The sequence below is a fragment of the Erpetoichthys calabaricus genome, chromosome 7, assembly GCF_900747795.2.
Source record: "Erpetoichthys calabaricus chromosome 7, fErpCal1.3, whole genome shotgun sequence".
NCBI lineage: Eukaryota > Metazoa > Chordata > Cladistia > Polypteriformes > Polypteridae > Erpetoichthys > Erpetoichthys calabaricus.
Genome location: NC_041400.2, coordinates 194250460 through 194274865, shown reverse-complemented (window position 1 = coordinate 194274865; position 24406 = coordinate 194250460). Strand labels below are relative to the sequence as shown.

Here is a 24406-nt window from a genome sequence, read left to right as displayed (position 1 = left end):
ATTTCCTTATTTGTTTGTCACATCAGCAGAGGGCTACTTGGTCTTCATTTATGCAGCGATTGTCCAACAAAGACTGTAACAGTTGTGATGAGCACGTGGGGTGGGCCATCATTGGCAGTTTGTACCTTTCTCTTGATCTGTTCATAGTGGAATGGCTGGATTTGTAATGCCGGGCAGCGGTTCGTGTTTAAGAGACTCACCTGACTCCTAGGGCCAAATAAACTGTAAAGGAGCAGAGGTGACAATTCAGAAAAAAAAGGACGAGAAGAAGGGAAGAGAGCACCGGATTGGAAGGAAGAGTCAGAATTAAAAGAGCCCCCCTTTGTATTGAGAATTTACTTCTGATCTGTTCTGTGTTCTGTGTATTGTGTTGTATTGACCCCCTTTTTCTTTTTGACACCCACTGCACGCCCAACCTACCTGGAAAGGGGTCTCTCTTTGAATTGCCTTTCCCGAGGTTTCTTCCATCTAAACAAGGATTTTTTTCTGGGAGTGTCATCCTAGACACTCCACGAGACCCTCAACCAGCCAGCTCCGGACTCAACCCACGATTTCGATACAATTGTTCCTTCCGAGCCTCTGGATGTAAATGTGGACGGAATCACAACGGCGGAAGTCAAGAAGGCGATTCGAAGTCTCAAGAACAATAAGGCCCCGGGGTTAGATAGGATCTCAGCAGAAATGCTGAAGCATGGTGGAGACGAGACGATCCGATGATTGACCCGACTGCTAGGTTGTGTCCTATCGACTTTTCTCTTCCTCCTTGCGATCGACTTTGTCACCAAACGCGTGATGGACAACGCGGGTTTTGGTATCAGCTGGAAAGACCAAGCTCGCCTCACCAACCTGGATTTCGTGGACGATGTAGTGCTACTAGCCTCGACCAAACCCTCCCTTCAACGAATGACCATCTCACTGAGTGAAGAGGCTTCGAAGGTGGGTCTTCGCATCAGCACTGAAAAGTCGAAGATCATGACCATCAACCGAAGGACCAGCGCAGGAATCAAGATCGAGAATAAGCTGGCAGATGAGGTCGACCAGTTTACATACCTCGGGAGCGTCGTGGCCAAGGACAGCGGCACGGACGTGGACGTCAGCTACAGAATTGGCAAGGCCTCAGCAATCTTCCAACGCCTCAGCCAAATTTGGGCATCGGCATCAGTCAGCACACCCATTAAGATACACCTCCTCAACACCATTGTTATTCCGACGGCCATCTATGCTAGCGAGACGTGGAAACATACGGAGCAGGTCACCGGAAAGCTGAAGACATTCCAACAACGCTGCCTGAGAAAAATTCTTTGAATCTCCTATCGCGACCGCATCACAAACGATGAAGTTCTAAGAAGAGCAAACACTTTTCGACTGGAAGCGATTGTCACCGAGCGCCGAATGCGCCTTGCGGGGCATGTTCTCCATCTACCAGAAAATCGGCACCCGAGGACCGCGATGTACTGGGTTCCCCCAGAGGGAAAAAGGAATATTGGATGACCAAAGATCACCTGGAGAAGAACCCTGCATGAAGACCTCAAGAACATCGACATCAGTTGGCAAAATATGAATGCTATCGCTGAGGATCGACCTCGTTGGCCGGACGCTTGTTGCCCGATGTGCGGAAATGCACGGGAGGAACTAAGTCTAAGTAAGTCTAAGCATCCTAGACACTCAAGGCTGGGGGGCTGTCAAAGCCCATTGTCGCACTCCTTATGTGATTTAGGGCTATACAAAAATAAATTGTATATCTAGAGAGACAGAAGGGACTCATAAGCAGGACCTCATTATGTTTAATTAGGAGTGTCAAATGACTGTCACCTTTGTGTCATTTGTGTCAACCTCGAGCTTCCAAAGCGCAGACGTTTAAATACTAATTCAATATATCAACACAAAATGGTTTTGTTTGACTTCAGCTATGTATTGTCACCGCCTAAGAGCTCACACTAAAACACAGAAGTGGTAAACGTGGGGACAAATCTTCTGTCATGCAGAAAATGACGATGACTTTAAAGGGGGTGAATACTTTTGCACACCATTGTAGTTTTTTTTTCCCCGGTCCCCCCACATTCTGCCTCCTTCCCCTTCATGGCCCACCAGGGGGATTTGGAGCATGTCGGGGGGTAGGGGGGGTTCTTACTCTCCTCAGCATCGACTCCTTGTTTTGTCACCCTGGCCACAGTGACGCTGTTTAAATCAGGCAGCGTGGCACATTTTAAATCTAAAACGTGTCTAATTGCAGCAGGTCCTGATTTACGACTGAGGCTTTGATCAAAGTGTCGATTTCCGCAGCCGCTTGGCCCACCTCCATTGCTGTTCGTGCCGTTCTTGAACCTGATTAGGTGTGAAGCCTACTGGACCCTGCGGGCCGTGATCCGTATCAGTTCCCGATAGAGAGAGCGGCCTCGAGGCAATTTGGCTTTTAACGCTTCTGTCGCTTTGTGACATTTCTGGTAAGCAGAACATCTGGAGCTACTTGAGCTTTGAGTGAATGGTGTCCAAAAAAACTTCTAATGTTGGGCTGCCTCAAGAGGGGCTCTGGAGAGTGTTTGATGTTAATTTTAACATCTACTAATTTGAGTATCTGATCAGGAGCATATGGAAGTTTTCAAAATTTGAAAGAGATGCACGGTTTATTTATGTATTTTAAGTTCCTTTCTTTTTTTATTATTTTAGATATCAACTTGTGGGAAGCCCATGGGCTTGTTAACATTCCTGGGGGGGTCAACGAGGAGACCACACTTGTAATCCGTCAGGTCGCAAACAAAACACAACAAGCAGGCAAAGACCTCCAATAAACCCCACAAACACCAGGCCTGCCCATCCTCTTTATGGGTCTACTGGGTAGGCCTCACCACCTTAGGCAGCCTGACCCCCAAATTCTGTATTTGGAATTAACTGGCTGTCCCTCCCGTGGCTCCACCCACGTTAGTGAAACAGGACAAACTTTAAAAATCAATAAAAAAAAAATGTAAAATCTGTAATTCTGGCCAAGCGGAAGGTGGGTACCCTCCAATGTCAAACGTTGGCACCGTATCTGATCGTGTTCAGCTGTGACGGGAAAGCGACCCCCGCGTGGGGAGAAGAGCACATGCCAATCTAAAACACATGTAGCTCTGATCTGTCTCTGAAAAATGTCACACGTTACTCCTTCACAATCTCTAGACGGTAAAGTCTGCTGAACAAACGGGTATCGCTAGGTAAGTGGTGGCGAGGTGCGCTCCAACACGTGGCGACAGGTAGAGCGACTCGAACGGAGGCTGGCGAGTGAATGAGGAAGGCCCTTGCCCGGCTCCCTACTCCTGAGGTCTTGCCACCCCATGCCCTCTGCCTGCAGCCTCTCTCTCAGATTTGTATGAATACATCGGTACCGCAAGCGAACTCTGATACTTAGTGTGATGAGAGAAGTCGCAGAATTAACCGGAATGTTCAAGCAAATTGTAGAAAAAAATAACAATTTAAATCTGTTAAGTAGTTCTCTCATTTGCTAGCTAAGCGGAGGTAAGGAACACCCCGAGGCTGGCGCCTGAGTGAGGAGGGCCCTGCAGCCTCTTTCTCAGATTCGTGCAAATAAATAAGTACAACAAGCAAACTCTGATACTTGAGATGAGAGAAGTCGCAAAATCAACAGGAATATTCAAGCAAAATACAGAAAAAAAAAACCCGATCTAAATCCGTTAAGTAGTTCTCTCGTGAAAAACGGACAGACAGACAGACAGATAGATAGACGTTGGATTTTATATTACATACTAGACGTCCCCCACGGTCATACCTGCATAGTAGTGAAACAGGACAAAGTTTAAAAATCAATAAACAAACAGGCAGCGCTAGCTAAGTGGAGGTGTGGTGCGCTCCAACACGTGGCGTGAGGTAGAGCAACTTGAACAGAGGCTGGCGCATGAATCAGTGAGGAGGGACCACCCCAGCTCCCTACTCCTGACGTCACGCTTTCTTCTCACCCTCGGCCTGCAGCCTCTGTCTCGGATTAGCGTGAATATACCGCTCTTGCAAGCGAAATACGATACTTAGTGCGGTGAGAGAAGATGCAAAATCAACTATATAGAAAAAAAAAACGATCTAAATCTCTCGTGAAGAGCGGACAGACAGATGGTCAGACAGACAGGCGTTGGATTTTACCTTATATTTAAATGTCTACACATGGAAGTGTGTCTGTCTGTCTGTCCGGCCCGGAAGTGAGGGGTGGAGTCGGGATAAGAGCTCCGCCTCCGAGGAAACAGACAACTCGCTTAGCCGCTAATAACACAAGCGAAGCGAGCACATTGGCAAAACGAGACCTCTGAAGAAAGACCAAGTCGCTTAGCCGCTAACACCGGCAACACGGTATCCCTTTTACTTTTCCTCCCGCCGCTAATACACAAGCGTGGCGAAGCACGTCGGCAAAACGGATCCTCCTAGGAGAGAGAGAGAGAGAGAGACCCTCGGAGGAATTTCCCTAAAATTACCCGACGTCTCGACATTTCAGTTTATTTTCTGACAATTTCAGTAGTTTCTAGGGCGTCTGGATAAGTTGCCCCCCAATCATTTCGCCCCCCCGGTAATTTTCACCCCTCACCCCCCACATATTTTGCCCCGGTATTTATGTACATATCTATAATTGGAATTAAAAATTGAATAAGCCTCACCCAACACTGAAAATAGAAAAAGTTCACTCAGGTAGTGTTCTTATAAGACTCACAGATCACTGAAAACAGTACGCGTGATCACCTCCATAATGGGTGAGTATTGTACTTAAAATTTAATCCGTGTTGTGTGATATGGCGGCACGGTGGCGCAGTGGGTAGCGCTGCTGCCTTGCAGTTAGGAGACCTGAGGTTCGCTTCCCGGGTCCTCCCTGTGTGGAGTTTGCATGTTCTCCCCGTGTCTGCGTGGGTTTCCTCCCACAGTCCAAAGACAAGCAGGTTGGGTGCATTGGCGATCCTACAGTTGTCCCTAGAGTGTGTGTGTGTGTGTGTGTGCCCTGCCCGTGGTTTGTTACCTGCCTTGCGCCATGTGTTGGCTGGGATTGACTCCAGCAGACCCCTGTGTTAGGATGTAGAGGGTTGGATAATGACTGACTGACCTTACTTATATTCATATCTATGTATGTTATATATAGTGCCTTTATATCTATCTGTGTACCTATCTACATGCCTACCTATGCTGTACATAAAGCTTTTATATCTTTCTTTATATCTATGGTCTATATAGTGCCTTTATTTTTATCTATCTATATTGTATTCATCACCTTTATACCTATCTATGTTATCTACAGGGCGGCACGGTGACACAGTGGGTAGCGCTGCTGCCTTGCATTATAGAGACCTGAGGTTCGCTTCCTGGGTCCTCCCTGCGTGGAGTTTGCATGTTCTCCCCGTGTCTGCGTGGGTTTCCTTCCACAGTCCAAAGACATGCAGGTTAGGTGCATTGGCGATTGTCCCTAGTGTGTGCTTGGTGTGTGTGTGTGCGTGCGCACTGCCCATGGTTTGTTTCCTGCCTTGCGCCCTGTGTTGGCTGGGATTGGCTCCAGCAGACCCCCGTGACCCTGTGATAGGATATAGCGGGTTGGATAACGGATGGATGGATGGTTATGTGATATAGTATTGTACGATTGTACTGGATTTTGCACATTTTTTTTGCCAGCACTACGGCCGTTTCAAGAAGTGCATTTACGGTTTTCGCCACCTGATTATCAATGGTGTGTGACCGTGTTGAAGAACCACCAACACCTCACAGACAGCGCAATATCAAAACTGTTGCGTCACCACTCACCGCGTCGTGTGTTACTTTCTCAATGAAAAGCGTTATTTTTGCATCGTGACTAAACCTAAAATCAACTTTATAAAATTTCACTATGGCAGAAGGGCGGCATGGTGGCACAGTGGGTAGCGCTGCTGCCTTACAGTTAGGAGACCTGGGTTCACTTCTTGGGTCGTCCCTGTGTGGAGTTTGCATATTCTCCCCGTGTCTGCGTGGGTTTCCTCCCACAGTCCAAAGACGTGCAGGTTTGGTGCATTGGTGATCCTAAATTGTCCCTCTTGTGTGATTGGTGTGTGGGCTGGCGCCCTTCCCGGGAATTGTTCCTGCCTTGTGCCCTGTGTTGGCTGGGATTGGCTCCAGCGGACCCCTGTGACTCTGTAGTTAGGATATCGTGGGTTGGACAATGATTGACTGACTATAGCAAATTAAAAATTTACAGAGCATTTCATTTAAGTGATTTTTTTATCATTTTGCTACAAAAATCTCTGAGGCTAAGGATCTGTGCTGGTATCCCGAAGGTTGCCGGTTCGAATCCCCATCGCTGCCAAAAAGAGATCCTACTCTGCTGGGCCCTTGAGCAAGACCCTTAACAGGGGTGCTGTACAATGGCTGACCCTGCACTCTGACCCCAAGGGGTATGCAAAAACTAGCAAATACCTAATACTGTACAAGAAATTGTATAAGGTGAAATAAAGAACAAAAAAAAATGTTTTGAATGCTGAGAAAAATTATTCACTTTATTTTTTCTAGAAACTTCCAACACTCAAAACATCTGGGTGTGGGTATTAGAGGTTACTGGGGTGGGGGAGAAATAAGGAGGCAAAATGTAGTGAGGGTGAGACATGCTGGGGGCAAAATGTGGGGGGTGAAATGTGAGGGTCGTAATTTCCGTAAACCAGTTTCTAGGACCCCGGGCTTTTTACAGCTCAGGCTTACACAGCTAGTCTCTATATATCGATCTATTATGTATGAAAAAATCTTGGTTCAAGACGCGATCATCTCAGAGAGACACTTTGAAGTCCCGTGAGACTTCTTGCACGTCACGCCCTACTCACAAACAATTTCTCGGAGACACTTTAACGTCCCACGAGACAAGGAAGTGAGACAGAAGGACAGCCGCTGTACAGACTTTTAAAATGATCGTCGTGCAGCGCGTCAAGCAGAACACGCAGCTCGCCAGCAGCAGCAAGACAGCAGATGATCTCCTTAGCACTGGCTCAGCCCCCCCCCCCCCCCCCCCCCCCCCCTTCATAATGCGGGCGACAGAAACGCGAAGTGGCGGGCGTGAAGCATGCCTTGCGAGTGAAGAGAGTAGGGGGCAAAGCCCCCTAGTCTATAAATATAAAAGGCAAACCACTCACTGCCTCCTCACTAATTCTCCCACTTTCCATTTAGGTGGGAAGCTGAAATTTCGCATGCTCATTCCTTCCAGTGTACTTAGAAAAGTTTGGTATGTTTCATGACCTATTGCAACACCCAAGGGGGGGAAAACAGGTGTACCCCCTAAACTGCATATACAGTGCATACAGAAAGTATTCACAGCGCTTCATCACAGAGTTGTTGTGAAGCCACTCCTTCGTTATTTTAGCTGTGCGCTTAGGGTTATTGTCTTGTTGGAAGGTAAACCTTCGGCCCAGTCTGAGGTCCTTAGCACTCTGGAGAAGGTTTTTGTCCAGGATATCCCTGTACTTGGCCGCATTCATCTTTCCCTCGATTGCAACCAGTCGTCCTGTCCCTGCAGCTGAAAAACACCCCCACAGCATGATGCTGCCACCGCCATGCTTCACTGTGGGGACTGTATTGGACAAGTGATGAGCAGTGCCTGGTTGTCTCCACACATACCGCTTAGAATTAAGGCCAGAAAGTTCTATCTTGGTCTCATCAGACCAGAGAATCTTATTTCTCACCATCTCAGAGTCCTTCAGGTGTCTTTTAGCAAACTCCATGCGGGCTGTCATGTGTTTTGCACTGAGGAGAGGCTTCCAACAGGCCACTCTGCCATAAAGCCCTGACTGGTGGAGGGCTGCAGTGATGGTTGACTTTCTACAACTTTCTCCCATCTCCTGACTGCATCTCTGGAGCTCAGCCAAAGTGATCTTTGGGTTCTTCTTTACCTCTCTCACCAAGGCTCTTCTCCCCCGGTAGCTCAACTTGGCCGGATGGCCAGCTCTAGGAAGGGTTCTGGTCGTCCCAAACGTCTTCCATTTAAGAATTATGGAGGCCACTGTGCTCTTGGGAACCTTAAGTGCAGCAGAAATATTTTTGTAACCTTTGCCAGATCTGTGCCTTGCCACAATTCTGTCTCTGAGATCTTCAGGCAGTTCCTTTGACCTCATGATTCTCATTTGCTCTGACATGCATTGTGAGCTGTAAGGTCTTATATAGACGGGTGTGTGGCTTTCCTAATCAAGTCCAATCAGTATCATCAAACACAGCTGGACTCAAATGAAGGTGATCTCAAGGATGATCAGAAGAAATGGAAAGCACCGGAGTTAAATATATGAGTGTCACAGCAAAGGGTCTGAATACTTAGGACCATGTGATATTTCAGTCTTTCTTTTTTAATAAATCTGCAACAATTTCAAAAATTCTTTTTTTTGTCTGTCAATATGGGGTGCTGTGTGTACATTAATGAGGAAAAAAAATTAATTTAAATGATTTTAGCAAATGGCTGCAATATAAGAAAGAGTGAAAAATTGAAGGGGGTCTGAATACTTTCCGTACCCACTGTAAGTATTAACAGCCTTTGCCATGAAGCTCGAAATCGAGCTCAGGTGCATCCTGTTTCCCCTGATCATCCTTGAGATGTTTCTGCAGCTTCATTGGAGTCCACCTGTGGTAAATTCAGTTGACTGGACCTGATTTGGAAAGGCACACACCTGTCTATAGAAGGTCCCACAGTTGACAGTTCATGTCAGAGCACAAACCAAGCATGAAGTCAAAGGAATTGTCTGTAGACCTCTGAGACAGGATTGTCTCGAGGCACAAATCTGAGGAAGGTTACAAAAACATTTCTGCTGCTTTGAAGGTCCCAATGAGCACAGTGGCCTCCATCATCCATAAGTGGAAGAAGTTTGAAACCACCAGGACTCTTCTTAGAGCTGGCCGGCCATCTAAACTGAGCGATTAGGGGAGAAGGGCCTTAGTCAGGAAGGTGACCAAGAACCCGATGGTCACTCTGTCAAAGCTCCAGAGGTCCTCTGTGGGTGGAGAGAGGAGAACCTTCCAGAAGGACAACCATCTCTGCAGCAATCCACCAATCAGGCCTGTATGGTAGAGTGGCCAGACAGAAGCCACTCCTTAGTAAAAGGCACATGGCAGCCCGTCTGGAGTTTGACAAAAGGCACCTGCAGGACTCTCAGACCATGAGAAAGAAAATTCTCTGGTCTGATGAGACAAAGATTGAACTCTTTGGTGTGAATGCCAGGCGTCACGTTTAGAGGAAACCAGGCCAATGCCATCCCTACAGTGAAGCATGGTGGTGGCAGCATCATGCTGTGGGGACTGGGAGACTAGTCAGGATAAAGGGAAAGACTGGATCACAGACAGTGGAGGTGTGGTGAACGCTGGTGTGACTGCTCGCCGCTGCTGCTGCCTCCCCCCCCCCCTTTTTTTTTTTTTTTTTTTTTTTTAAGAGATTAATTCTTAAATACTTTTTAATTAACTTCTCTTAAGCATTTTTTGAACCCATAATAACTTACAACAACTTTTGTGGACTTTCTGTGAACTCTTCAAGTAAACGTTTAGCCAAATTGAACTCGATTTGAAACCTTATCGGGATTGTCGGGTGTGGTTAACAACTCCTAATGATGGCAGGATCAGTTTAAGGAAACTGGATATGCAGGGCTCTTACCTGTCTTGTACTAGCCCTTTGCCTCCTGTCAACGATGATTCAACCGGTTTTAAGCCTGTATCAATATTCAGTGGCGGATCTTCTTCGACTTCATCCAAGGATGACTGGATCTCCTATGGACGTCCTGTTAACCTTCCCGGACATCTTTTTTCGGCCACGATGGAGATATATCCATAGGATACACGAGCTCCAATAACCTCTTATTGGTCCACTTCTCGTCCATCGCTGAGGCCATCTGGCAGAGCTTCGGATCCGAGTGTGTTAGCCAGCCTAGCTACGGTGGCTAGCGCTCCTGCTCATCTCAGCGAGGATACCATTAACTTTGCTCATCTCAACATCCGTTCCCTTACAGGTAAGACTCATCTCATTCAGGATCTTCTTACGGATCGTAACATCGACATCCTTTCTCTAAATGAGACGTGGCAGCAACCCCAGGACTTTACTTTGCTCAACGAAGCAACACCTCCCGGGTTTGTTTACATGGCGCAGCCTCGCAACTCTGGTCGTGGAGGAGGTCTTGCGATATTTTACCGCGAGACAATGCGAGTTACGCCGCTGACAGTCTCTTCCTATGGTTCATTTGAGTCTCTTGTCTGTCAACTACCTGGCTCTATTCCCACCATTGTTGCAACTATTTACCGTCCTCCTAAATTCAACAAAGAGTTTCTGAATGACTTTTCTGCTTTTTTAGCTTATTTGTCCTCGTTATCTTCGACCATAATAATAATGGGTGATTTTAACATTCATTTGGATAACAGTAAGTCCTTGGAGACCAGAGATTTTATTTCTTGCCTTGATAACTTTGACTTTCAGCAGTTTATTGAAACCCCGACACATTTCAAAGGACATATCTTGGATTTGATTTGCTGTACTGGACTTACTCCGAATGACTGTACTGCGGAAGAATTTCCCTCTTCAGATCATTTTCGCCTTACATTTAATATGACTCTTACTGTCTACACCATTAAACCTCTTCGTGTAATAACTTTTAGGAATCTTAAAAATATCAACATGGGCAATTTTCAATTAGGTATTGATATACTTGTGGAATCATTACAAACTATTTCTCCGCCAGATTTAGTTAACTTTTATAACGAAGGACTTCTTGACATTTTGAATTCGGTAGCCCCACTTAAAACCCGATCAGTTTCATTTACACACACTGCCCCATGGTTTACACCAGCTTTGCGCATTTTAAAATCTAAAGGTCGGCAGTTGGAATGGCTGTACAAGAAGACAGGTCTTAATGTTCATAAAGAAATGTATTTTAGCCATATGCATCACTATAGGGGCAGCATACGGCATGCTAAAGCTGCCTATTTTACTGCCCTAATTTCTTCCAACAAGGGGAACTCTGGGACACTTTTTTCCCTGCTTAGATCGCTAACAAGTCCCCCAGACACTCTTTCCTTGCACTGCCTTTCTAATGAATTTTGTAACACCTTAATGACATTTTTTAATGATAAAATCCAGGCAATACATTATAATTTAGGCTCTGCTGCTATTGACTCCGCCATTGATGATTTTCCTCCTCCTACTCATTCATTTTCCATGTTTGAGCTTCCTTCCACCTCAGAAATCATGGATCTCATCAATAGCTCTAAGCCTTCAACCTGTCACTTGGATCCAATTCCCACTGTTCTGATTAAAACCTGCCTTCCCTCGCTAGCTCCTCTTGTTGTTTCAATTATTCACTCGTCACTTTCCACCGGAATTGTTCACCAGTCTATGAAAACTGCAGTGATTCACCCCCTACTGAAAAAACCTGGGGTTGACCCTACTGACTTTAATAATTTCCGACCAATTTCTAATCTTCCTTTCATTTCAAAGGTTCTTGAAAAAACTGTGGCTTCCCAACTTCATCAATATTTATCTGCTAACAGTTTATACGAACCATTCCAGTCAGGCTTCCGACGTTCTCACAGCACTGAGACGGCACTAGTTAAGATCACTAATGATCTTTTAGTGGCTGCAGACTCAGGCCTAATCACAATCCTTGTTCTTCTTGACCTCAGTGCTGCATTTGACACTGTCTGTCATTCCACCCTACTAAAAAGGTTATCTGCACGAGGTGTTTCTCACATTCCATTAACTTGGTTTAAGTCATATCTTACAGACAGAACTCAATTCATTCAGCTGGATACATGTACCTCCACTCCCACTCCTGTAGTATCTGGGGTTCCTCAGGGTTCTGTCCTTGGCCCCCTTGCTGTTTATCATTTATCTGCTTCCTTTGGGTGTCATTTTTCGTAAATGGAAGATAAACTTTAATTGTTACGCAGATGACACCCAGTTATATATTTCAACTTCACCATCTGCATCGCTTCCACCATCCTCACTTACTGATTGCCTTGCTGAGATCAAGTCTTGGTTATCCTCTAACTTCTTGCAGTTGAACTCCAATAAAACTGAGGTGCTTCTTATGGGCACGAAATCTGCAATAGCGAAGGCGTCAAAGATCTCAGTATTAATAGACAATACTTCTGTTACCTGTACAGATCAGATAAAAAGCCTTGGTGTAATTCTGGACAGCACGTTGTCTTTCCAGTCTCACATCAGCTCTGTTACTTGAGCAGCTTACTTTCACCTGCGAAACATTAATCGCGTGCGTCCATTTTTGTCAAATCACTCTACTGCCATTTTAGTCAACAGTTTGGTCACCTCCCGCCTGGACTATTACAACTCACTTCTCTTTGGTCTGCCTCAAAAGTTTCTACATAAACTTCAACTTGTTCAAAATTCGGCTGCTCGTATAATTACTAAAACACCCTATTCTGATCACATTACACCCGTTATTCAGCAGCTTCATTGGCTGCCAATAAAGTTTAGGGTCAACTACAAAATTTTAGTCCTTACATATAAGGCCATTCATAATCTTGCCCCCACATATCTCTCACAGCTCCTACAAGTCATTAAACCTTCTCGTATGCTCAGATCCTCTTTTTCCATTAACTTAAATAATCCACCAGCACGTCTTGTTATGATGGGATATCGCGCATTTAGCAGATCGGCACCTTCCTTATGGAACTCATTACCTGCTTATCTTAAGAATATGACTACCCTTCACCAATTTCAGGCCAATCTTAAAACTTATCTGTTCAAAATTGCTTATTCATTGTAACTGTTATTGGTGTTTTATCTGATGTTTTATTTGGATTTTAAATTTTCTAGTTATTGAATGTTTATTTTTTACCTGATTGTACAGTGACCTTGAGTTTTTTGAAAGGCGCTTCAAATAAAATGTATTATTATTATTATTATTAAAGATGACTGCAGCAATGTACAGAGACATCCTGGATGAAAACCTGCTCCAGAGCGCTCTTGACCTCAGACTGGGGCGACGGTTCATCTTTCAGCAGGACAACGACCCTAAGCACACAGCCAAGATATCAAAGGAGAGGCTTCAGGACAACTCTGTGAATGTCCTTGAGTGGCCCAGCCAGAGCCCAGACTTGAATCCGATTGAACATCTCTGGAGAGATCTTAAAATGGCTGTGCACCGACGCTTCCCATCCAACCTGATGGAGCTTGAGAGGTGCTGCAAAGAGGAATGGGCCAAACTGGCCAAGGATAGGTGTGCCAAGCTTGTGGCATCATATTCAACAAGACTTGAGGCTGGAATTGCTGCCAAAGGGGCATCGACAAAGTATTGAGCAAAGGCTGTGAATACTTATGGACATGGGATTTCTCAGTTTTTTTATTTTTAATAAATTTGCAAAAACCTCAAGTAAACTTTTTTCACGTTGTCATTATGGGGTGTTGTGTGTAGAATTCTGAGGAACAAAATGAATTTAATCCATTTTGGAATAAGGCTGTAAGATAACAAAATGTGGAAAAAGTGATGAAGCGCTGTGAATACTTTCTGGATGCACTGTATAGATAGGGGAAACCCGTCCTCACTATTTCTGCGACTTCCATTATACGTAGGAAGCCCACATTTCTTATGCTCATCCTTTCCACTGTACTTACAAATGTTAAGTATGTTTCATTTCACGCCGTGCCCCATAACAAACTTTCGAAAATAACATCTTGTTCTTTTTAGCGGTTCTCACCATTATGCCGTAAGGCAGTGGTTCTCAGTCTGAGGGGCGGGCCCCCCTAGGGGGGCACGAAGTAACGAAAAGGGGGGTGCAAAGATATGAAACAAAGAAAACAAGAATCAAAAATATGAAAAATACATCTATTGAAACCATAACAAATTAACTTAAACTACATTCTGATATGCCTCGCAGTTAGGAGACCTGGGTTCGCTTCCCGGGTCCTCCCTGCGTGGAGTTTGCATGTTCTCCCCGTGTCTGCGTGAGTTTCCTTCAGGCGCTCCGGTTTCCTCCCACAGTCCAAAGACATGCAGGTTAGGTGGATTGGCGATTCTAAATTGGCCCTGGTGTGTGCTTGGTGTTTGTGTGTGTCCTGCGGTGGGTTGGCACCCTGCCTGGGATTGGTTCCTGCCTTGTGATATTCTATATGGTGTTCCACAAGGCTCTATCCTGGGTCCGCTGCTCTTCTCAATCTACATGCTTCCATTAGGTCAGATTATCTCGGGACATAACGTGAGCTACCACAGCTATGCTGATGACACACAGCTGTATTTATCAATAGCACCTGATGACCCCAAATCTCTTGATTCGCTAACACAATGTCTAACCTGTATCTCAGAATGGATGAATAGTAACTTTCTCAAATTAAATAAAGAAAAAACCGAAATCTTAGTGATTGGCAATAATGGATACAATGAGGCTATTAGAAATAAACTGGATGCATTAGGATTAAAAGTCAAATCGGAGGTAAAAAGCTTAGGGGTAACCGTTGATTGTAATCTGAATTTTAAATCGCATATTAATAAGATCACTAGGACAGCATTTTTTCACCTAAGGAACATAGCAAAAGTTAGACCTCTTATATCATCGAAAGATGCAGAGAAATTAGTTCATGCGTTTGTGTTCAGTCGACTAGATTACTGTAACGCACTCCTCTCAGGACTACCCAAAAAAGACACGAATCGTTTGCAACGAGTGCAGAATGCAGCTGCTAGAATCCTTACCAGGAAAAGAAAATCCGAACACATTTCTCCAGTTTTGATGTCACTACACTGGTTACCTGTGTCATTCAGAATTGACTTTAAAATTCTGCTTATGGTTTATAAAGCTTTAAATAATCTCGCCCCGTCTTATATATCGGAATGTCTGATGTCTTATATTCCAAATCGCAACCTCAGATCCTCAACTGAGTGTCTCCTTAGAATTCCAAGAGCAAAACTTAAAAGAAGTGGTGAGGCGGGTGGCCTTCTGCTGTTATGCACCTAAAATCTGGAATAGCCTGCCAGTAGGAATTCGCCAGGCTAATACAGTGGAGCACTTTAAAAAACTACTGAAAACACATTACTTTAACATGGCCTTCTCATAACTTCACTGTAATTTAATCCTGACACTCTGTATATCCAATTCATTATAATAACTATTCATTCAAAATTTGTACTAACCCCTACTCTCTCTTCTGTTTCCTTTTCCGGTGTCCTATTGGTGGTGGCTTGTGCCACCACCATCTACCCAAAGCACCATGATGTTCCAACAATGATGGATGGATTAAAAGCCAGAAGTCTGTATAACCATCAGCATAAAGTGACTCCGTGAGAACCCTAACTACAAAGAGGACTATTTCATTTATGTTAGGTAGAATGCCCAAAGGGGACTGGGTGGTCTCGTGGCCTGGAACCCCTACAGATTTTATTTTTTTTCTCCAGCCTTCTGGAGTTTTTTTTTTTGTTTTTTCTGTCCACCCTGGCCATCGGACCTTACTCCTTTTTATGTTAACTAAGGTTGTCTTATTTTAATTTCTTATTTGTCTTTTATTCTTCTTTTCTTCATTATGTAAAGCACTTTGAGCTACTTTTTGTATGAAAATGTGCTATATAAATAAATGTTGTTGTTGTTGTTGTTGTTGTGCCCTGTGTTGGCTGGGATTGGCTCCAGCAGACCCCCGTGACCCTGTGTTCGGATTCAGCGGGTTGGAAAATGGATGGATGGATGGATGTTTATGATGCACTATCTGTCAGAATGGAAAATACAATGCATATGTCTTTGTTATATGCCATTTGCTAAGGGATTTGTAACAACAGTGTTAATGTCTGCGATGTGCCATCTGTTAGAATGACAAATGAAATGCATTTTATTACTACTAAAGTTTACTATGAACCATCTGTTGGAATATCAAATGCAAAGAATACGTCTTTGTTATATGCTATTTGCTATGGGATTTGTAAAAGCAGTGTTAGTGTTTGTGATGTGCCATCTGTTACAACGACAAATGAAATGCATTTTATTACTACTAAAGTTTACGATGAACTATCTGTTGGAATATCAAATGCAAAGAATATGTCTCTGTTATATGAAATTTGGTATGGAATTTGTAAAACCCTCATGGAGGCACTTCCACGCAGAAGCCATCAGCTGTAAGCAAAAGTCCATTTTTGTCTCCCGGGTGAAACTCCAAGTTATCGTTTTTGAATTCAGTTTCACGTGAATTGTTTTTTGCTCTTCGCTGCCAGAGAGCATTACAGAGTGTGAGGTGTTTCTTGCTAAGCACAGTATATTTTCATGAATTTCATGCCCACAACACTTCTCCGCAGCTTAACTGACTATTCAAATGAGAGGTAAAATTAAAAAATGAAGATATCCAATGACCTACTTTGACGGTGAAGTCGGCCCCCAGGGGTCCACTCATCCTCAAAATCTCTTTGTCGGCAAATTTCTGGAAGTCCACCGTGGTGTTCTCAATGGGGTACGAGCCTGATGTGCTGAGGCTGTTTTCTCCTTTGTGGCCTTGTAGGGTTTTACTTTCAAGGTCTGGTGAGAATCAAAAAAAACAAAATGGATGAGCAGCGCAGTGTTTAAGGGTCTTGTGTGGCCAAAGAAGAAGAGAGCGAGCAGAGTGATGGCATTCTAACAGGAAATGGAAATGAGACATCATCAAAAACACCTGCAAAAAATCTGTTCACTCGTTTGCCAAGTAAAAACCCAAAAACTGTAAATCAAAATGCATTTCTGGAGAGTAAGGAAAACAGAATTGCATGTTTCTCTTTTAGAGGTGACAGGTGAGTGCAGAAGTGAACGAGCGGACCCTCTTAAATGGCAGCAGTTTGATCGATCTGCTTAGTAACACGACAGTTACCAGGATGAAATGGAAGCGGCCATGAAAACAACACGGCTTTGTGGCAAGAAAATTTCAACAACGTGAATACGTGTTTTATTGCAAAGATGAACTGGAATTTTTAAAATCCTCACATTCAACAACCCCAATTGATTAGAAATGATAATCAGATGAAGGCTGGCAAAAAAATTAAAAAGAAAAATGCATTATGACATCATCGTTCTCTCTTTCCCTTATATGGAGGCAGCCAAAACAGGAGGGAGGTTGGCTTCTCATGGGTTAATGTGCCCCCAGAATGGACTCGGATTAAAAGCGAAAAAAATTAAATGTTTCAACGAAAGGGAGAAGATCGAGGTTGTGTTTGTAGATTATCGCTTCTCCGTGTCCTCAGAGTGTGGCATAGAAAACCACCACCGACATAAAACAAGTAAGAACCTAAAAGAAAGACCACAAAATGACCACTTTAAAGAAGCACCCATTGACAGTGAAAAATAAAACGCAAAAGAAACACCCAGTAACTAAAATGTACAAAATGCAAGCAGCAAAACCAAACCAATTGAAATACCTAATGACATCTGTAAAGACACGCCCATGACCAAAAATGTACAAGACACGCCCATTAAGAGCCAAACCACACCCATTTAAAATCTAAAAGAAAAAAAAAAAACACCACTAATAGATAGGCCACGAAAACCATAAAGAAACACCCAGTAACAAAATGATAAAGACAAGCACAATGACAGCCAAGCCACACCCATGAAAATAAAGATTTAATAATAAAACCAAGTGTAAAGACACGCCCATGACCAAAAATGTGCAAGACATGCCCATTAAGAGCCAAGCCACACCCAGAAACACCTAAAAGAAACGCCTACTAACCAAGATATAAGACACGCCCAATCACAGCAAAGCCAAACCCACAAAACCTAAAAGAGGCCCCTCCTTCTTCTTCTTTCCTACTTCTACGTGATGTCCATGAGCCTGATCAGCTGTCTCCACACAGCTCGGCCCTGCATCTCCTCCCAGGTCGAGTCCTTTTCCTTCACTTTATCCATCCACCTCCGCTTTTGGTGTCCCTCGCTTCCTCTTCTCCTGTATTCCTGTTCCTATTGTTCTTTTGCCTACGTATTCATTGCCTGCTCTAATCATGCATACATACATTCCCACAAAGCCTAAAATAAGAACCTACCAACAACTGTAAACACACATCCAATAACACAAATGTATAAAGAAAAACTAATTAGCAAACCTTATGATAAGCCCATTAATATAAATTAAGTCATTGCTTTTCTTCATCACAGGTCCAAATCACTAGACATGGACAATAACATAAATGTAATAATAACTAATTAACAACATTTATGTTACATTAATTAGCATATTAACATAAATTTATAAGACACCAAATAACAGAAAAGTCACACCCACAAAACCTAAAAGGAGCACCTAAAACAACTGTATGGACACACCATTACCAAAAACGTATGAGATACACACAAATTAACAAAAAGGTATAAGGCGACACCTATTAATAAAAATGAACAAGACACGCCCATTAACAGCAAAGCCACACCCATAAAACTCAAAGTAACACCGAGAAGCATAAAGATGGTAAAGACACGCCCACTAGCAAAACCTTATAAGATAACTTCATTTACAAAATGTATAAGACACGCCCATTAACAGCTAAGCCACACCCATAAAATCTCAAAGAAACACCTAATAGTATAAAGACTGTAAAGACACGCCCACTAGCAAAACCTTATAAGACAACTTCATGTACAAAATGTATAAGACACGCCCATTAACAGCTAAGCCACACCCATAAAATCTCAAAGAAACACCTAATAGTATAAAGACTGTAAAGACACGCCCACTAGCAAAACCTTATAAGACAACTTCATTTACAAAATGTATAAGACACGCCCATTAACAGCAAAGCCACACCCATAAAATCTCAAAGAAACACCTAATAGCATAAAGACAAAAAGACACGCCCACTAGCAAAACCTTATAAGACAACTTCATGTACAAAATGTATAAGACACGCCCATTAACAGCAAAGCCACACCCATAAAATCTCAAAGAAACACCTAATAGCATAAAGACAAAAAGACACGCCCACTAGCAAAACCTTATAAGACAACTTCATGTACAAAATGTATAAGACACGCCCATTAACAGCAAAGCCACACCCATAAAATCTCAAAGAAACACCTAATAGCATAAAGACAAAAAGACACGCCCACTAGCAAAACCTTATAAGACAACTTCATGTACAAAATGTAAAAGACACGCCCATTAACAGCAAAGCCACACCCATAAAATCTCAAAGAAACACCTAATAGTATAAAGACGGTAAAGACACGCCCACTAGCAAAACCTTATAAGACAACTTCATGTACAAAATGTATAAGACACGCCCATTAACAGCAAAGCCACACCCATAAAATCTCAAAGAAACACCTAATAGCATAAAGACAAAAAGACACGCCCACTAGCAAAACCTTATAAGACAACTTCATGTACAAAATGTATAAGACACGCCCATTAACAGCAAAGCCACACCCATAAAGAGACTAAGAGAAGCACACTGAGTGACTGCAGAGACACGGTCCTTAAGCAGAACTTGAACCTGCAGAGCTTCTGTCCTGATTAATGGCTGACAGTCTCATTAAGACTTCATACTGTAGCACCACAAATCCACGCCAGGTGAATATTTTTTAGATGCACTGTACACGTGTATGGAGTTTATTTAAAAAATGTGAATTTTTAGCCTAACTAGTGTAGAACTACTCGGACCACCTGCACACTTAAATCTGCTGACTAATCACAAACGCATGTTTTTTTTACTACAACTAGAGGCTCCGCCCCCTGCTCGCTTCACTTGCCCACCCCCGGGTTTGGTTTACCAGATAAACAATTTAAAGAGACTTAGATTTATTTCCGGCCCTGGGCATGGTTAAATCTCTTTCTCGCAGGACGTATAACGCTGATGGTGTTGTGAGGGGGGGGGGGCGGCTGAACGCATGCTAAGGAGATGCTGTCGGATCATCTGCTGGCTTGTTGCTGCTGCTGGTGAGCTGCATGTTCTGCTTGTCGCTATTTTAAGAGCTGGGAGCACATGAAGTGTGTCTGCCAAAAGCAATCCAACAACTGCGAGGTTAGATGACCGTGATCTTGTTTTAAATGTTGTCACTCACTTCCCTGTCTCGCGGGATGTCAAATTGTCTTCCGAGAAGATCACGTCTCGTCTCCCTAGTTTCCCTCCCAGGATTTTTTTTTATAATAGAGAGACAGAACATTCTTAATCAACTGGACTGGACCAATGACCTTGTGGTTAACCAGTCACATGACCTGCCACACTTCTTACCACCACCTCTTTGGGTCAGAAGGTTGCCTGACAGCTCCCCCTACTGACCGGTGCTGTGACGTGTGTTTCTCGTGCCTGCTTTCTGATTTTTGTACTTTGTGTTTGTTTTCTGCTCACAGTCACAGTCTAAGTCACAGTCTAAGTCACAGTGGGTCACCTGCAAGGCTGACAAATATTTCATGTAAGACATGTTCCTGTTTCAATTAATTCTTTCTTTGTAAAAGGAAAACTAAAATAACCATCTGAGGCAGATCTGTGCCCCCCTGCAGAGAAATTACTTACACAAATGATCGGGTCCTTTCAGTACCACCCTGACGTGACGACTTCCAAAAGGAATGGCGATGACCGTGTCCTCCCCTGCAAAGACAATAAGCAGAGGAAAGCCACTCAGTGGGACGCTGTGTGTTTTCTTCACATTCTGCCATCGGTTCAGTTTTCAGGGGAGCCCACCGGCCTTTCACCTTCAGTCAGAATGCATTAAAGGGGAGTGCATTACAAACTGGCTTCACTGGGCTCTTGTGATGAGGGTCCCCGACTCCCGCCTGTTCCCAAATCAGCTGCCCCGTGTTGCCCGTCTTTTGTACTGAGCCCATCTGACTTCATGGGAGCACCTTTTGCCTTTTCTAGGTTTGGCTGTTGGTGTCACAAGTGAGCCAGTGCTCTGCTGAAGCCCCACCCTAGGCTGGCCTTTGGTCTCTGGCCCCTCCCACTTGTGGCTGTTGCTTAGCAATCTTTGTTAAAGTCTTCCAGGACAGAAAGAGAGTGGCGCTGCTCAGACATCTGTCTGTAGACACGGCTCTTGATTATATAGCACCTTTCATAGTCCTGTCTGTCGATCCATTTATCGACCTCTAATGTATTACTATCATATAGTGCCTTTCCTATCTGTCTACTGTAATCTGTAGCCATATCTGTCTATTCCTATCATATGGTGCCTTTTCTATGTAGCTCTTATCTCTAGTGCATTTAATCTATCATAATATTTTAATTAAATGGTTATTATATAGTGCCTTTCAAATATAATCTATACAATCTTTTAATTATATAACATCTTTCAAAACCATATCTATCAAAATATATTACTTACAGTACGTTTTGCATTTTACAGTTACATCTGTCATAATGTTTTTAGTTAGATAGTTCCTTTCATGGGCGGCACGTTGGCGCAGTGGGTAGCGCTGCTGCCTCGCAGTTAGGAGACCCGGGTTCACTTCCCGGGTCCTCCCTGCGTGGAGTTTGCATGTTCTCCCCATGTCTGCGTGGGTTTCCTCCGGGCGCTCCGGTTTCCTCCCACAGTCCAAAGACATGCAGGTTAGGTGGATTGGCGATTCTAAATTGGCCCTGGTGTGTGCTTGGTGTGTGGGTGTGTTTGTGTGTGTCCTGCGGTGGGTTGGCACCCTGCCCAGGATTGGTTCTTGCCTTGTGCCCTGTGTTGGCTGGGATTGGCTCCAGCAGACCCCCGTGACCCTGTGTTTGGATTCAGCGGGTTGGAAAATGGATGGATGGATAGTTCCTTTCACAGTCATATCTAGCTATCATAATCTTTCAATTATGTAATGTCACATGAGTGTGCATGAGAGACTTTGGCGATGGCAATTACCCACCAGACCAGGGGGTGGCGCCATCTCTTCTCCTCCCTCTGCAGAATGGAGGATTGACAGCCGTTCCACCGCTGATGTCACTTCCATTGCTCGTCCAACTGGACCCGCCCCTTCCTGTCACATAACCACAAGCTGGCCCTCTGCTTCCCAATTCAATAACAAACTCGCATTTGAGAAGTCGTCTTTGCAATTGTTGACAAGGTTTTTGATGTTGTCACTCATTCAGATGTACAGAGCCACCAAGGTGGTGTCCCAACTCTTTATCTTAGTCAGTCTCATTTCCAACACCATACATATCTGCTTCTATAATGGAGCACCTCTACTTTGTAGCTGTAGTGCCTTTGATTTGTCATAATCTTTGAAGTATGTCCTTCTTTTCATGGTAATATCCATTCACATTTCTTTAATTGAATAAGGACTTTCATAATCATGTCTATCATAGAGTGCCTTTCCTTAGTATCATTTATACACAGTGCCTTTAATTACTCATTACCTTAAAAAATATAGTGCCTTTCACAATCTATCTATCTATCTATCTATCTATCTATCTATCTATCTATCTATCTATCTATCTATCTATCTATCATCCATCCATCCATCCATTGTCCAACCCACTATATCCTAACTACAGCGTTACGGGGGTCTGCTGGAGCCAATCCCAGCCGACACAGGGTGCAAGGTAGGAAACAAACCTCAGGAAGGACACCAGCCCACCACAGGATGCACGCACACACACACACACACACACTAGGGACAATTTAGAATCACCACTGCACCTAACCTGTGGTCTGTAGAACAAAGCGAACTGAACCCAGGTCTCCTAACTGCAAGGCAGCAGTGCTACCACTGCGCCACCGTGCCACCCCTATCTATCATATAGTGCCTTTATTATCTATCTATGTTTCCATCTATTACATAATGCCTTCTATCTATCTACTATATACTGCCTTTTTTCTATCTATCTATCTATCTATCTATCTATCTATCTATCTATCTATCTATCTATCTATCTATCTATCTATCCATCTTATAGTGCCTTTATTGTCTGTCTATGTATCTATCTATTATATAGTGGCTTTCTATCTATCTATTATATAGTGCCTTTATTGTCAATCTGCTTGTTATATAGTGCCTTTCACATCTATCTATCTATCTATTATATAGTGCCTTTATTGTCTATCTGTTTATTATATAGTGCCTTTCACATCTATCTATCTATCTATCTATCTATCTATCTATCTATCTATCTATCTATTATATAGTGCCTTTATTGTCAATCTGCTTGTTATATAGTGCCTTTCACATCTATCTATCTATTATATAGTGCCTTTATTGTCAATCAGCTTGTTATATAGTGCCTTTCACATCTATCTATCTATTATATAGTGCCTTTCACATCTATCTATCTATCTATCTATCTATCTATCTATCTATCTATCTATCTATCTATCTATCTAGTGCCTTTCACTCACTCACTCTATCTATCTATCTATCTTATAGTGCCTTTATTGTCTATCTATGTATCTATCTATTATATTGTGGCTTTCTATCTATCTATTATATACTGCCCTTATTGTCAATCTGCTTGTTATATAGTGCCTTTCACATCTATCTATCTATTATATAGTGCCTTTATTGTCTATCTGTTTATTATATAGTGCCTTTCACATCTATCTATCTATCTATTATATAGTGCCTTTATTGTCAATCAGCTTGTTATATAGTGCCTTTCACATCTATCTATCTATTATATAGTGCCTTTCACATCTATCTATCTATCTATCTAGTGCCTTTCACTCACTCACTCTATCTATCTATCTTATAGTGCCTTTATTGTCTATCTATGTATCTTATCTATTATATAGTGGCTTTCTATCTATCTATTATATACTGCCCTTATTGTCAATCTGCTTGTTATATAGTGCCTTTCACATCTATCTATATATTATATAGTGCCTTTCACATCTATCTATCTATCTATCTATCTATCTATCTATCTATCTATCTATCTATCTATCTATCTATCTATCTATCTATCTATCTATCTATCTAATCTTATCTTATCTTATAGACATACTCAGGTAGATCCGGCATGGATGCCAGTCAATCCATGCCCTCCATTACCCTCCCATATTTAAACTGCATGCTCCTGTTCCACACTCCTAATTCCATATTTTCTAGAAAACAGCATTTCCTTCAGATCTGCTTGGAGGTAAACAGTATTAAATCATTTAAAACATTTTTTTTATAAAAATAAATAACAGTTTAAATGCATGTTAGATGATAAAGGATGAACCCCGCTTACTTTTGATTGCTGAATGCTGTGATTTGAAGTGGCCTCGCACCAAACGGCACGTTGAGCCGTCTCCATTGCACACCCCACAGTTGTCCTCTTTTGCAGTGCTTCCCAGTTCATGGTCACAACCAACTATCTACCAAGAAAGACCAAAACACAAGGATAAACAGACAGAGATGTATGAAAGACACTATATGAGCAAAAGACAAACATATAAGAAATGCATAGATAGATCTGAGAGGCGCTATATAACACATAGATAGATAGATAGATAGATAGATAGATAGATAGATAGATAGATAGAGAGAGAGAGATGTGAAAGGCACTATATAATAGATAGATAATACTTGCACTACTGTATACAAGCAATGGATAAACAAATCTGAAAG

The 24406-nt window shown here is 43.0% G+C and overlaps 1 protein-coding gene across 5 annotated transcripts in view; it reads right to left on the bottom strand.

The window, feature by feature from the left end:
- LOC114654202 (ADAMTS-like protein 1) overlaps nt 1–24406 on the bottom strand; it is a 388522-nt gene that overhangs the window by 140882 nt on the left and 223234 nt on the right. For 4 of the 5 annotated variants that reach the window (XM_051929881.1, XM_051929878.1, XM_051929877.1 and 1 more), the window contains 3 exons: nt 24027–24153; nt 20403–20477; nt 16286–16443 (listed from right to left, as the gene is read on the bottom strand). In XM_051929881.1, coding sequence (XP_051785841.1) covers nt 16286–16443; nt 20403–20477; nt 24027–24153 — 360 coding nt within the window. The remainder of the gene's footprint in view (nt 1–16285; nt 16444–20402; nt 20478–24026; nt 24154–24406) is intronic. The other variant, XM_051929880.1, reaches the window with a different exon arrangement.